The sequence below is a fragment of the Carassius carassius genome, chromosome 10 (assembly GCF_963082965.1).
Source record: "Carassius carassius chromosome 10, fCarCar2.1, whole genome shotgun sequence".
In the NCBI taxonomy this organism is placed as follows: Eukaryota; Metazoa; Chordata; class Actinopteri; order Cypriniformes; family Cyprinidae; genus Carassius; species Carassius carassius.
In genome coordinates, this window is record NC_081764.1 from 5729311 (window position 1) to 5745845 (window position 16535).

General features: G+C 36.6%; 1 protein-coding gene across 1 annotated transcript in view; it reads left to right on the top strand.

The window, feature by feature from the left end:
• Positions 1 to 1034: 1034 nt before the first annotated feature.
• LOC132151619 (membrane-associated guanylate kinase, WW and PDZ domain-containing protein 3) overlaps positions 1035 to 16535 on the top strand; it is a 112257-nt gene continuing 96756 nt past the window's right edge. The window contains exon 1 of the mRNA XM_059559860.1: positions 1035 to 2478. Coding sequence (XP_059415843.1) covers positions 2172 to 2478 — 307 coding nt within the window. The 5' untranslated portion in view covers positions 1035 to 2171. The remainder of the gene's footprint in view (positions 2479 to 16535) is intronic.

The window sequence follows — 16535 nt, forward strand, 5'->3', positions numbered from 1 at the left end:
TGTCTCTTCTCAATACTCTGGGGAAATACATGTCTTTCAGCGTTTTGAAGTGCACAGCAGTGATTGGGAATTAAATTGGATCCTTTTTAAATTGGAGAAGGCACTGTTTTGATGTGTCTTGACTTGTCTGTAATTAATAAAGGGGGTGAGTGCATGAATAGTGTCAAGTTTGTCTTAAGCCCTGGCAGAATGAGACTCAAGTCATGCTGCAGTTACATCTACTCACCATAAAGTGGCAGCTTTGAGTCTTAGGGTAAACTACAGGACTGCTATTAAGATAATTGGCCATATAATTTGATTACAAGATGAAATATTCACTGATTACTTGAGATATCCTCACCTAGGCTTAAGCTGCTGATTAAATTAGATTATAAGATTAATAAGAGAGAAAGAAAAATGGCAAGCACTGGCATTACATTTATTATTTTATCAAATTTGGTCATGGGAGCTTAATCAGAATGTTTTTTATTTATTTATTTTTATTTTTTTACGTTATGCATTTGGCAGACACTTTTATCCAAAGTGGCTTGTGTTGCATTTCAGGTATACATTTTATCAACTCATACATTACTTGGGAATTGAACCAATGACCTTGGCGCTGCTAGCACCGTGCTTTGTTGTTTGAGCTGTAAAAATCTTAATCCTATACATAATCTTATTATCTAATATATATATATATATATATATATTAGATAATAAGATTATTGTATAAGTCTGTCGGTAGTATGTATTTAAAAGTCAAATTATGGGTGCAGGAAAGGCATCCACAATTGTGTGTTGCTTGGTTACATGCAAAGATTGATGCTTTTTGACTTTAACTATTTGAATTGGTGAAGAGGAAATACTGGCTAATTTTTGTTTGTGTAAATGTAAGTTATTATGCTTATTTAAATGCCTGTTGCATAAAAGCAATTCTTGCACATTAAGAATGTACTCAATGTACTGTTATTTCATTTATTCCGTTTAACATTTCAGAACATGCTAAACTGAGGTTTAGTATTGAATTACAGTGATTTTACTATTTTTATAGCCACAATGTAAAGCAGAAACCCAATAATTTGGGTAAAATCGCTGTAAAACACTGTTGTAATGGAAATCTGACAAACGCCAGTATTAAAAATTGACAAACCATATTGTTAATTAGCCTAACTGTTGCTTAGGGTCGCCAAGCAGGGTGGAGACATAATTATAGGCTACAATTCAACAGTTATAGGTGCGTTCGTTTGTTTATCTTACAGCGAATTAGAACGCGACTACTCCGATCAGAATTTAGAATCAAAACTGCCAGTTATATAATTGGTTTCTTTTTTACATCTTGATTTAGTAAATCAGTTAAGCTCAGTTTATATAAACCTCCACCTGAGCGCTATCCAGTCACAGGCCGCACTGGCTGATCGCTGAGAGCGCGCGCGCGCTACACACACTCGCTTCATTTGACAAATACCAGCTGAGCGCAACAGTAGCCACCGTGACTGGCGATCTGAGAGAGCAACCGCCGCGCATGACAGCATCGCAGCGTCCATTTGAGGCGATAAACACATGTTCGACCGTTTTATTTCGAGGGCTAAGAATGTGTGTAAAGCTGACGGTTCAGCCACAAGCCAGGAATGAAGACGCGTCAGACTCATCTACTCACTGACTGGGCACCGCGTTTCGAAGACGAACCTGAGCTTCGGCCGTTTGGACAGACCCGACAACAACCGAATATATCCAAGACAGCCGCTTCGGTATATCTTTATACCTGTGGGACTCTGTTTTGCTGCTAATTCCATTTATTAACACACATTTCTATTGGGCTGTACTGACAGACACGTTTCTCAGTGTGTCACTCTAGTGCGCTTGATGCTTTGCATGCAAAGCTTGATAGAACTTGCCAGGTAAACACAGTTTTGCCTCATTCTTGTATCGATTGTTGTTTACTTTTGCATTATGTAGCTATAATAGTATAATCGGACATTTGTAACAGGCGTTTTTATGAGCGAAATCTAAGTCAATCTAAAATGTTGTCTTTAACTAATAATGGTAGAGGCTTATAGAGATATCACGGGCTGGATGGCGTTCCACATCCGCGCGCTGTCATCCCCACACCGGGTAAAGTGAACGGCACACCGGGGAAGAGAGGCTTTAAAATCTGTTCACGTCAGACTGCACTAAAACATACAGGATAAACGATGTCTAAAACACTGAAGAGGAAGAAACACTGGTCTACCAAAGTGCAGGAGTGCGCTGTGTCGTGGGGAAGCGTTGGGGAGTTCGGTGATGTTGTGGAGATCCTCGGAGGCGCCGAGCTCGGGGAGTTCCCGTTTCTCGGTCAAATGAACTTAGACGTCCTGGTGTGTCACGTCGGGAGACTACCGTACTACGGGGATGTGTTACTGGAAGTAAACGGGACACCTGTCAGCGGGCTGACGAACCGAGACACGCACGCCGTGATCCGCCACTTCCGAGAGCCGATCCGAATCAAGACCGTCAAACCAGGTAAACGGAGAGAACTTAGTTGTGTTTATTGTCGCTAAAAGTGAATGTTGGCAAACAATACTGTTGCTAGGAGAGTTTGGCTCACAGCGCACTTGTATCTTCGAGGCTTAAATTTAAAGGGACAGTTCACCACAAAATAAATAGTCTTCGCGTGTAGCCTACACACCATCTTTAGCTTATTTAAAGAGGCGTGTGAATTACTTTCCGTCGTGAAACACGAAAGTTTATTATTTGGGTTGTTTGATTTGTTTATGAATGCATAATGTTCACGTTGTTAATTTCCACACAACAAAAGTGGATGGGGACAGGGGCTAATATAGTGCTGCAGGCTGCAGCCATGACATCAAAACCCAGAGCACTAATTCACCATAGGTTGCCTTGAGGTTTTCCTGTGGGTTTTTATAGTGAGGTTATCAACTCATATTCTTTTCAATGCAAGTGTGTGTTATTTTCATTAGGAGCATTTCCATTACAGATTTGTGCAAAACTTTGGCGATATTTTATAAATGTCGATAAAAAAGTATTGCGAAATGACGGCGTTTCCATTAACCGATGTTATGTGACTAAAAAGTAATCTTTTGCCTCTTAGTGTTGTTTGAAATATCATCTGTTGAGAAAGTGAGTCATAAAGGTTTGGAACGAAATGATGGTGAGTAAATGCTCACATAATGTTCCTATTTAGTTGAACTAACATGGGAGTATTGAATCATATTATTGAAAAGTGCAATTTCCTTCAGTGTCATGTAAGGTGCCTATAAATAAAGTTAAATAAAAAAAATGTAATTTAATTTTTCGGAACTCAACAGCCCCAGAGTGAACAGTGTGAACATTCTGTGAAACGTCTCTTTTTCTGTTGCACAGAAGAAAAAATCATCCCAGTATGGCACCTCAAGGTTGACCTGTCCCTTTAAGACTGGCTGTGTAATTTCTTCATAGAACATTAAGAGCATGGGCAAATACTTTGCCGAACTGCATTCAGAAGATTCTTTGTTCTCTACCTCATAGTGGTTGCACCACATGTCCTGGCTCTGACTTGTGCTGTGCTTTAAGTGCTTTTATGTCAGAGGCACGGCGTTTGCCTTAGGGTTGGTGGGTAGAAAACACTCCACACACATCTTATAAAAGCATGAGTATTATTTCTAAGGACACTCACTGTTGGAGTGTGTATTGATCATAGCAAGTGGTTCACCTTTACTTTAGACAGGCCCGTGTACCTTACTGGTGTATGAGGGCATGAAGAAAATCAGGAGGAGGACATCGTTACCATGGACACCGAATATCTTGGCATTATTGATGGGTCGAATGAGTGTATTCTTAGGAAGAGGAGAGGAAAGGCACAACATGTCAGAGTAGTTATGGAGATAGGAGGAGGTTATTAACATTTAGATGTGAGAGTTGTTGCCATGGAGAGAAGGAGAGGGTAAAGAAGGATAGCATTAACTGGATGGTTGATTGTTGAATAAATGAGCAGTATCTGGGATTGGGTGAGCATGCCCATCAGCGGTAGCTAAGGCCCTGGCCTTTAGGATGCATACAAGGTTGTGTGCCATCTTTTGCACAGTGAGTCTATGTGAGCGTTGTGCATGTTTGAGTGTGAGACTAATTTGTGGATATTTTTGTCCAGTTCATTAGCTCATTAGAGTTGTTAGACTGATTCAAATGGATGACTCATGAGTTCAAGAATTATTTGTGATTTATCCAATTTATTAGATCAAAAGAGTCATTTGTTTTTTAATTAAATTTTAAACTGAATTGTGAATATATTTTTTTTTAACTCTAGGGATGAGCGTTTTCCGCAAATATCACATTCGAATATTTGAGCTCACAAAAAACGAATATTCGAATATTCGTTCATTTAAATTAAGTTTAATGAGTCAGACGTTATTTTTCAGCAACATTTATTGTTTCCGTCATTTTTGAACAAGCTTACACACAATAAGCTTGAACATTACACATCGTGTTTTGTAGCTGAAAACCTTTAACAATGCGTGCAAACAAACAAAAGTACAGATTAAAATAATAAAAAAAAGTGAACACAGAAAAAACGTAAAGCAGCCTGCAGCAATTAGGCTATTTTACAGAATGTAGCTTACACTTAACTTTGAAACTTTGAAACTGTCAGCAAATCTTTTTTTCTTTTTTTTTTTTCTCTATTGTTTTAAATGCTCTTGTTAAGAAACACGGGCATGTAAACATGATCGAGGGAAAGTCGGCTCCTTAGTATGTTAACAATAAGGCCGGCCGCGGAGAAAACGAGCTCTGATGCCACAGACGTTGGTGGGACTCACAAATAACGGTGTGCTAAGCGAATAAGTTTTGTGAAGCGCTTCGTGTTTTAGTTTCACCACTGAATGGGATCCTCATCTGGTGGAATACATGGCTCCAGCAAGAACTGTTCCCACTCGTCTCGGCTGGACTCTCTGTAATCATCGCTGAAGAACTGGCTCAGCCTTTTCCGACGAGTGGGCATTGCATCCTCTACATCGTTGGTGATGGCGGCTGCATCCGCACCACTCGCATCAAGGAAAATGTTCTGATAATGTTCATAAAAGTTTTTTTTTCTTACTTCTCATGTTTTCATCGAGAAACCTGAGATATTTGTGCCGAGGGTAGGGCAGACGCGTTTTCACTGCATTCTCCAAGTTAGCGGTGTTTATTTGTTGCTTGAGAGATGCCGCAACAATGTTCTTGAATTCGGTCACTTTCTGTGATTATCCACGGCATATTTGAAGTACTGTAGAAGACCGCAGTTCTTATTCATTTATTAATTATTTTTTGCTTGCATACATCTTCAAATATGCCGTGGAGAATCTCAGAAAGTGACCGAATTAGGTTTTATTGTGGACTTTTTTTCTTTCTTTTTTTATGGCAAGCAAAAATGTCGAAATTCGAATATCATTTTTATTTTTATCGAATAATTAGAGCAGAACGAATATTCGAATGTTCGACTATCCGTGCACACCCCTAATTAACTCAGTGTAATTTGTATGTTAATCAAACTATTCTGGGGTGCGTTTCCCAAAACCATAGTTGCTAACTAAGTTAGCAACTTTGTTGGTTGCAATGCAATTTCCCATTGCCAACCAACTAAGTTGCTAACAGGTTAGCAACCATGGTTTTGGGAAACGCACCCCTAATCCGTAAACTGATTCTCACCATTGTGTATGTTTTTTTTTTTGTGTGTTTTTTTTTTTTAACAATTTATTTTATTATAAGTGTTAATTTATTTAATTTATTTGTTTGATGTTATTATGATGAGTAGATGAGTCTTGGAAGGTTTAAACCAATAACTCATGTGTTTAAGATAAATATACGAGTATTTTTTTAACCGGTCATTTAGAGTTTGATTCAAACTGATAACTAATGAGTTCAAAAATTATTTGAGAGTTTTGGGACTGATTCATAACTGTTTTAAGAAGTTCATTAGATCATAAGAATCATTTGTCTATTTGTGAGTTTTTTGACCAATTCATTAGCTTGTATGTGTTATTTATAAGAGTTGTTAAGCCAGAAACGTGAAATCTTGAGATGGATTTGAAGGTATTTTTGACCAGTTTATCATTAAGAGTATTTGTATTTGTTTCTAAATCACATAATTTCAAAGAGTGAGTGGACAAACTGAAGCTAATAATTCATGAGATTGAGAGTATTTGTAAGTATATGAACAATTCATTAGTCATTTGTTCAAAAAGCAAACTATTCTAGTTAGTGAATGAGTTTTAATGTTAATTCAAGCCAATTACAAAGACTAATTTGTGTTTCATTCAGTTTATTAGCTAATATAAGTAATATGTTTGTAAATAAGACTGTTGGTGAACGATGCCTTAAATATGATTTTTTTTTCACATGTATAAAAAGTGTTTTTTTAGCTCCCAGCCCTGTGTAAATGGGTTTGCATGTGTACAAATCTGCTTTTAAGATAATGCTGGTGTTTAGTTTTGCTTTTGTCTAGCTCTTTTTCCAGCTGCACAAAGAGAATCTCAATTGAAATGCTCATGGACTTTGTTCACCTAAAAAGTACTGTACCATAACCTGTGTTGTGGTTTTTTAGCACAGTAGTATGTAGGGATTGTGTGTATAAATGCATGTGTGTCTCCCATGTCCGGGCTTCGTATGGAATTCAAAGTGTGTGAATAATAGATGGAGTGAGTGAAATGCCTATACACACTGAGGATCAGCTAATAGCAGGAAATGATGCTGCAGTCTTTGCCACAGGCACAAACACAGCAGTGCTCTGTCCACCAGCTGCTTCATCTCTATCTCGTCTACCTTTGCTTTCCTGTAGTCTAGTGAGGGTTACTATTTTTTTGTCATTGGAGAATTGCTATGGTTATTTGTGGCTGTAGTAATTTGTCAGTCCAAATCTGAACAAAGTTGCAGTACTTTTTTCCCGCAGAAGGTCAAGTAAATTAGTTGTGTGTACAGTTACTTTAATCAAGTGATGTTAAATTAATTCCTCAAGTTTTCCCTAATGGTAAAAGCAAGATAAGCTTCTTTGACTGCATATATTGGTCACCAGAGTCATTTTTTGAGAGAAAATTGCATTTACAGTAAAGCACTTAATTGAAGTCTAGACATTTTGCAGGGGTTAAATAACAAATCTTTGTTTATTTTGCAATACTGCACTAATAGGAATGGGTGTTATTTGCACTACAAAGATGACAAATTTCTTTTAGGTCTAGACAGATTATTTTATGATTATATGGTACTGACACAATTCCTATGAATGGATTTTTCTTTGTGCAAACTGTCCATTATGTCCATTTCTGATGTCACTATGAGTATAATAAAGCTATTTGGGTTAACCAGTGTTACAAATTTACGACATTATATGAAATGCTGTATGTTTTTAATTATATGTTTTTTGATAAGTAATTTAACTACTTTAATCTCAAGTTAAAATGTATGTTTTAACAGCTAAACATGTCTAAACTTTCAAAAACATTTCTATTTCACGTTTATGGTATGCAGTACCTTGCGTCATTGTTTTACTGTTTTTTTTGCTAACTTATTAGCTGAATAGATTTTCTGTGGTATAATTAACAGCCTGTTGTAGATATTCTCCATAATGTTAGATTAGAATTAACATTAAGTATGAGAATGATAAATGCAAAGATCTTTTGCTCTTCGTTATGTTGCATTAGCGATTAAATCCTTTTTGTCTTTGGCGGGAAATGAAAGAGAGAAAGAAACATGTAATTGTCCAGTGAGTCCATTTTATTCTGGCTGAAATCACTTAAATAAACACATCATATCACATTTTCTGAAACAGGAACTTCCCAGGAGGACTTGAATGCAGCGTGTCATCGACAGTGCTCAAACCTCTCGTCTCTACTGTAGGTGGGCTGCATGCAGTTGTTGTTTTTCAGAGCCAGCGTCAATGTGGGAATTCAGAGCAATTCTGATACATAGTGGTTCTGAATTGATATAATTTCATTTGTCTAGGAGTGAAGTATTGCAATTGCAGCAACAGTTTTAGCTCTTTGAAATGGATATCAGCCAGAGGCTCCAATTCCACCATTCATATAATGAGAAACTGCATTGTTTTGTCCAAACAGCAAATTTTTGAATCGAACATATGAAAGGTTAATTCGAACATATGAAAGGTTAATTCAACCTTTCATCTGGGCTAAATTAAGTCATTCCTTGTATGGAATATCACCTCCTGAGGGCCTTAAAGGCATATAAATACAAAAAATGATGGAGGCCTTGAAGCTCTGTGACTCAGAATTAGAGCAATAACAGCGTTAGACTGTTTTAAATGGATCGCACACCAGGGCATTGTGTTATTTTGACTTTTATGAGCTTATTGAAGCTTTAGTTAAAGGTTTTATTAAATATTCCCCAGCATGCAAATTTATTTTGATAAATGATCCAGTTGCATATCTAAACTGTGAATCAGCACCTTAGATACACTTGTTAAACAATCACCTCATATTTCATGCTAATGAACAATGTTTAGGCACCATTCCAGCTTATTTACTTAATGAAGGACAAGTGTATGTTGCATTGGTGTGCATTATGATAAACCACTGTGGAATAGAGAGAGACACTGTTTGTCCCCCTTTTTACAGAATGTCTCTGTAACCTCTAATTATCATTGCAGCCTAAGTATGTGATGGAAGGGAAGGACCTTGTGGTATTGTGTTCAGGCTATGGGAAAAAATCTGCACGTCAAGAATGCACTAATTGGCTTAATTTAACCACTAGCAGCCTTCTGCAATCAACAGTATTGGTGTAACTAAGAGCATTGAGAGTTCGTCAACATGGAGTATGTGCGCCTGCGCCTGCGGCAAAGCAAAAACCTGACAATTAGGACCCAAGAATTCAGTGTCTGAAGCCCACATCTCCACTCTTCTTTATTAGCACTTCTCTCTTCCTTTTCAACTGCTTATCTTTCTATTCACCCTCTTCACTTGTAACTTCCTGTTCCTGTTCTTTCAAGATGCTAATTCCCTCTTGCTGGCAGGTGCACTTCGACCAAATGAACTGTCAAGTACAGTAGCTTGTCAAAGGCCTGGTTGAAAACCCAATGTATTCATCGCTGATGAAGTCGTCCTTGCACGGAAATTCACCCGAACTGCAGTCAGATACCTCACACCATAGGAGTTGCTCGCTCGCCTATGAAATATTCCTGATAATACAAGCCGAAAACCATTTTACTTGCATATAATGAAAGTTGCCAAAAGTTCCTAGTTATTGGTGTCTGGTGATTGCTCAATGCATATTATGTACAGTGTCTCAGTAATTCATGCGAAATGTCCAAATCTATCACTGTTCTGTACTGGAACCTTTTAGGGTGTTAGACTCGACTGCATACTAAACTCTTGTTCGTAAACATCATCACCAGCTGTGTTTATATTATATTGTATCATTATATTGTATCACCTCCAAATGGCACATGTGGTGGCCTTTTGTCTTGTCATTAATTACCAGAATTAGTGTGGATAAAACTGATGGATTGTGCTTGTTGCATGTGTGTTCGTCGGTTGCCATACATGCTGACGGTGTCACTGGTTTTCATATTTGGCAATGTTAAGACAGCAGATTTGTAGGAGGGGCTTATGTTTCATGGAAAAGAATGATTTATGGTGGTGTTATTTATGTAGATGTGCGTTACAGGGGTGTGGCCGTATAACAAATGGCAGATATGCTGTAGAACAAGGTCAGTGATTGAGGGAGGAGATGCTGGGTGTATGAAGGCCTGTTCCCCACAAACCAGTAAACTCTTTTTCACATTTCTGTGTTTGGAGTCTTGAAGTAAATAATAATGGGGAAAAGCTGGTGTACAGAGGTGTAATGAGAGATGTTGGCAAATGTTATTGCACCAACAGCAAGTTTTCAAATATCACTTTCCAGTTGAGAGCAAATTAAGAAAAAGATAAATTACAGCAGCCAGAAGGGTGGAAGGTGCCAAATTTTCTGTTTGGGCAGTTGTATTTGTATGTTAATGTGGTGATGGTTTCTTTTAGCATCAAATAATAATTGAAAATGGGTCAATTTTTTTTTTACCTACTATATCTTTGTCGTTTCAATGTCTTTCAGAGTTTTTCTTGTATGAAACACAAAGGACGAACATCTAAGTTGCCTTTTCCCCATACATTGAATATAATCACCATTCATTGTATCAAGAAGAGCAACTTGGACATTCAGTCTTTTTTTGTGCTCCACAATGATTATTTAGTTTTACTTTATATACTATTATAGTATTTATTACTATGTTTAAATTAGGTTTTATATAATTGGTTTTAATTTTTATGTTTAAAATTTGTGCTTCAGTTTTTTTGTAATTTTTATTAGTTTAAATGTAATTTATTTTTGTTTTAGTTTATTACTTCAACTCAAACATATTTTATTTACTTAAACTTGGCTGTGAGCAAAAATTATTTTAATAGTTTAAATTAAAGTTTTAGTTAATAATAATATTGAAGGATTTTCCGGACTATTTTCAAAAGGAATTGCAAATTGTATTTTCAATTGTGATTTAAATTATTTGGATGCATAAATTGTGACATAATCCAAATGCAATTTCAAGTCTTGCATTAGAGAGAGTGAAAAAGCAGGTAATTAATATTGCTATTTAAATATGACAGGCTCATATCTAGTAAAACATGGGAAATACAGCTGCAAATGGACTTTGCTCTTCCATTTGAAATTTGTCAGTCACTGTGCATTCTTTTTTTACACTTGCTTTTTGCATTATGTCAGAATTTGTGTCCACATATGGAAAACACAACTGAAAACTTTCTTTTGAAAATAGTCTGGAATTTCCTTCCATACAATAACAACACTTGCGCTAAATGCAAAACGTACACCACTCCTAACATCTGACACGAGCCGCATACCATGAGAAAGAAAGAAATGCAAAAAAGTGTGCTTGCAAAGTGCATCTAAGAGATCCATTTGACTATATAGACAAAAAAAGATTGAATTCTTGTAATCTATTAGCCCATGGATAAATACAAAAGTCATAGAATAGAATAATCTAAAACAAATACCAGAATCCAATTAAGTTCAAACCCTAGAATCAGAGGTTGCTAGTTGTAGTTAACACAGAAACAGGTCGGTCCAGGTTGGCGTAACATTTCCTTCTCACAGAGCCCTGCCGCATGCACACTACAGGAGTTGAACAACAGTTGGCTGTCTGAACAGTTGGTCATGCTGGCAAGGGGAAGTCTGTGATGACGTGTGCGTATGTAAATAATCATGACATAATGGAAATGAGGATGATACAGTCTCTGTGTACTCAGTGTATTGTAGAATGCATGCATGCATAATCAGATAGCATTGAGTCGGCGTCAAACCACACATGCTGAGATAAACCACAGCAACTAAATGAATGTGCTTGCTAAATGAAATTTAGCATCTAAATTTGATAGATTCCTATTCCAATTCTGTTTCTTAGGGGTGCAATGGATCGTAGATGATCTGTGATCCATACGGATCATACTGTACAGTTCAGCACGCATGTGATTCACAGATTAACTGTTAAATTTACACATAATAGAGCTGCTGAGTTGATTCCCGTTTCACATACACACCAAGTTATGTTAAAATACCAGTTTTTGCAAGTATTCTAGTAAACACAGTCGGTTATGTCTTAAGTGAATGTAAACAGCTAAGAAAAAAAAACAGATGTGTGTCCGTATTAGCTCTGTGCATTTGGTCTTAAAGAGACAGCAGCCAATAAATACCTGTTTCTGTCTGCTAATCAAATAACACCACAGCTCTAACAAAGATTAATATGTATTTAACTTGTGCATTGAGCACTATTGTGTTATTTTACACTTAATTATTACATTTCTGCACCTGAATTATACTGTTACTGACTTTATTTGTAACTTTGTTTTGTTGCATGCATCTATGCTTGTAATTTGTGTAATTGTTCTTGTTTTATTACTAACTTTATTAATTAAGCTAGTAGTTTTTGCTGTGTTTTAGAAGTACTTAAAGTGAGCTTTTACTCATTAAAAAAATTTTTTTTTTGCTGATCTGAAAAATGATCCGAACCGTGACTCAAAATCTGTAATATGATCCGAACCGTGAGTTTTGTGACCTGTTGCACCACTAGTTTATCTATTCTGATTCTTATCAATTCCTAGTTTTGATTCCAATCAGAAAAAAGGCAAACATTTAGATGCCAAACATATTTAATCTGTCTTTTTAACAAAGCATTCTGTTTAAGAAGCAACCCCTTCATTGTAGCATTTTAACTTAAAATCATTGCTTCCAGCCAAAATACAGTCCATAATCCAAAGTAATGCTTCCTCTGACGGCACCCATTCAATGCAGAGGATCCATTGGGGAGAAAGTGATGTAATGCTGAATCTGTTTTGATGATGAAACAAACATGCATCTTTGATGGCCTGAGTGTGGGTAAATTTTCAGCAAACGTTCTTTTTGCGTAAACTATTCCTTTAATTTTTTAGAGTTTCATAATCAGTAAGCAGTACTTAATGTCTTAATTTCTGTTTTATCTTGGGTGTAGGCTTGTTTTCTAGGCCATTTTTTAAAATGTTTTGCTATGATGTAACCAAATTGCAATGTTAGGAAAATGTTTTCTGCTTGTTGGGGATCATTTATTTTTAGCACTCAGTGTTTTTTCTGTACACTAAACAAGGACAAGAGAAAGTATTTTAATATAAAGATTATGCCAGTGGCCTTAAAGGCACAGCACTGTAGAACAAGGAGACAAATTGACGGGTGTGGGCAGTTTCATGACCCTTGACGTGCTTTTTCTCTGTCTCACTGTCAAACACGTTCTTTTTCACTCTAGCACACAAATACACGTACGGAGTATATGAGGATTATAGAGCATTACGTAACCCCCCATGCAGACGTCCTCACAGGGACATTGCTTTCTGCTGGCATGCAGTAATCCAGAATGGCTGTGTCCCTAAACATGACAGAGACAGATAACAAGGATGACGTGGAAGGGCAACAAAGGTCATACATATTAAGAGCTGGACATAAATGGGTCAAAAATGGCATGCCAGTGTAAGATTGACAGACTAAGTGGTAGGATATAAGCTACATTGACAGATGGGACCACCAAGGATATCATGGAATTTTTTATTTATCGACATTATAGTAAGTTATATAAATACAGCTAGATTGATATGTAGCCATGGACTTGACTTCTTAACATTTATGGTATTAACTGATGATATCATATCTCTTAACTCCTTTTTACCCTGCTTACTACTTTAACATTTATTTATTAAATTATAAAAATTGTTTTTATTAAAACTATTTATTTAGTACTATTTTTGTACTTGCCCTGAAATGTTACATTTTAGCATGTAACTCATGTCACATTGTTTGTGCTACTATAATAATAATAATAATAAAAAAATAATAATAATACTAATAATAACATAAATGATACTTCAAATCGTGATGTTTGTTGAGGCTTTTAGTGTGCTAATAGTTTTCTCAGCAATTGGACTTTATTTATTTATTTTTTTTACCAGGTGGGCGATAAAATGTGCAAATAAAGTCATACACTTACATTGAAAGTGTACTTGAGGCGTATTGACTTGGATGTGGGCTTTAAGCATTTTTTTATCTCAGTTTTGGAATGGTAAATGGGTATATAATGAGTTTACTATTATAAAGTAAGAAAAATACTGTTCATGTTGATTAGTATGCGGCTTAGCCAGAATTTTTTTCCTTGTCTTCCTTAAATTGATGTTGTTGGATGTTGCATCATGTGCTGTCAAGTATCTGGACTTATTCTCTGATGCAAACAGGTTTTGTGTAGGAGTGTGTGTGTGTGTGTTTGTTGTAAGGTTTGTTTTCAGAGACCCTGTTTTCTTTTAGACATGGCTGACTGCCACAAAGTTCCACACCATAGGTACTATGGGTGTAACGGTACGCAAAAATCACGGTTCGGTACTTTCCTTGGTTTTAAAGTCACGGTTCGGTTCATTTTCTGTACAGTAAGGGAAAGAAATGCAAACATTAAACTGCAGGTTGTTTATTACTATAAACTTTTTTTAACAAGTTGTTTACACCTTTTTTAAAATACTTTTTAATAAAATATATATAAAATAAAAAAAGAATAAGAAATAAAATACTGCTGCAAAGTTCTCCACTAAATAAAATACTCTCAGTCTCAAACCAATATCATATAATAAAATATAATGAAAAATATAAATAAATAACTATGATTACAGTGCAGCATTACCAATCCCAGTTTGTAGGCCTGCTCATATTTAAAAAATATATACAACTTTTCCAAAGTGTAAAGTGCAGCATCAACAGTTTCAGTTTTTAGACCTGCTCAGATTTCGTTATTGCGTTGGACCGATCGGAATTAAGAGCAAAGGTCTGTTTAAATGCCAACGGTAGCTGCATTTGATTGACAATCGTTTTTTTCCTAGTTGTAGTGATGTTCACACTCGCGTGATGCCTTTTGAAAACCTTAGGCTGGTGACACACTGGCGTATTGCACCTTCAAACATAGTCTATTTTGCCGTCAATACTGTTGATGGTGTCATTATCTGTAGGCTTTATATTTATGCTCAACATGAAGTATAGATATTGTTGTCGTGAAGACAAGATCCTGGTCTGTCGGCAGCCTCTCTCTATGTCACCTACAGTAGCAGCAGCACGGCAGCGCCGCGTCAGGCACGATTCTGGTGTGTAAAGACACAGAAAACGTGAAGCAGCCGTCACGCAACTGACACGCAGCAGAAACTCGACGCTCACGCCACGCAGCCAGTGTGTCACCGGCCTTAGAATCAGCTGCAGGACAGGATTTGCGCTGAACGAGGAGACTTCCGACACTTAATATGTTCGTTTGGAAACACGAAAATGTACTTATGTTCCGCACACAAAATATTGCATTTGTTCATTCGGTACACACGTGCACCGTACCGAAACGGTCCGGTATGAATACACGTACCGTTACACCCCTAATAGGTACACGTTCAATCAAACCGTCCTTAATGTTGTCCCAAACAATTACTGAGCTCAGCAGAAATTGCCCTTATGTTGTGATAAATGATGCATCACGTTGTTTTATATAGAGCTTAATATTAAATTAAGTTTGTGGAGGACAGGATTATTTCATCCATAAACCATTAATGGATGGTCCTTAGATGCACCAGCTCTCTTTTGGCTACTAATGTTATGTACCTGCTAATACCATATAGCTTTCTGTACAAATATTACTGTTTCTATTTGGTGAGGCTAGTTGCATCTGTCTCACGTTTGAGCATCCCGCCATCAGCATTCCATTTAAGAAGGCGTTGAATAAAAAAAAAGCCCACATTTTAAATGTAAAATTAAAATTTAAAATGTAAAAAATTTAAAATGTTAAATCTTTTAAAACACTTTAGAAATCTGTCTTTCCATTGTGCTGTTTTCGAATGCAAGAACAGGTCTTATGTAAGATCACAGTCAGATGAACTCAAAATCAGCCTAATTGTACTGATTTTCCAAGTGTATTTTGGGCAATTCATTAAGGCAACCCACCGAAGAATTGTTTTTTGAAAATCCGACTTGGATTTGGACTGCGGAAAGTTTAACACTCTGTCAGCAAAGAGTTTCTGTTTGTTTCCAACACTCCTCAAGAATGTCTGCAGTTCATCATTCACTTGAAACCAGTCTAACCTGAATGAGGCATGAGCAATGACTACATAGGTCACATACTTCTTTGTTAGTAATCTTTTCCACAGACACCTTACAGACAGACTTAATAAATCTACACTTCCCTCTGCTGGAGGTGCGTTCAAGACATTCACCAGAATTGCCACATTTCTTCTGTCAGCAAACTGCAGAGAAGTTTATAGAAGTAGTTCACCCAAATATTGAAAATTCTTAATCAGTCACTCACCCTCAAACTCAAAATTTTGTTCTTCGGTGGAACTCAAAAAAAAGATGTTTTGAAAGATCTCCAACCAGTTAATGTCAGGCTAGTAGTCCATATGACTCATGCTCAATAGTTAAAGTCTTGTGATGCTATTTGTTAACAGATCATACAGACTTGGAACAACGTGAGGGGGAGTAAATGGTGAGAATTTTCATTTAGGGTGAATTGTCTCTTTAATCATCCCATCTGCTGTTATGGTGATTATGCAGATGGGACAGGGTCTTTAACAAGATCTCGACCCATAATTTTGGCATCAGCAATGGAGCCATTTGTAACTACAATTTTATTGAGTATTAGGCAATTAACACTTGTTAATGGTGGTTTAAGGTCCCAATAAAAGGAATTGCATCATTAAACATAACCTTTAAATAAAAACACAAGCATGACGGAGCATGAAAGGTTAATCTGTTAATCTGAGATCTGCCTTAATTTCTGACAGTGTAAATACCATCTTATATCTGCATATTTATACACATACACTGACCTTGGAGAAGCATTTGGAGACCTATGCCACACTTTGAAAATTTACAAATGTCATTGCAATTCTAAAATTATAAATAATAGATATACAGATCAGAATGTAAACCGATGCTGCTTGGTTTGCTGTTTAGTTTCTAATGCCATGACATCTATATATTAAGTATGACTTAATAATCCAGAAGCTTTTTGGACCCAACGT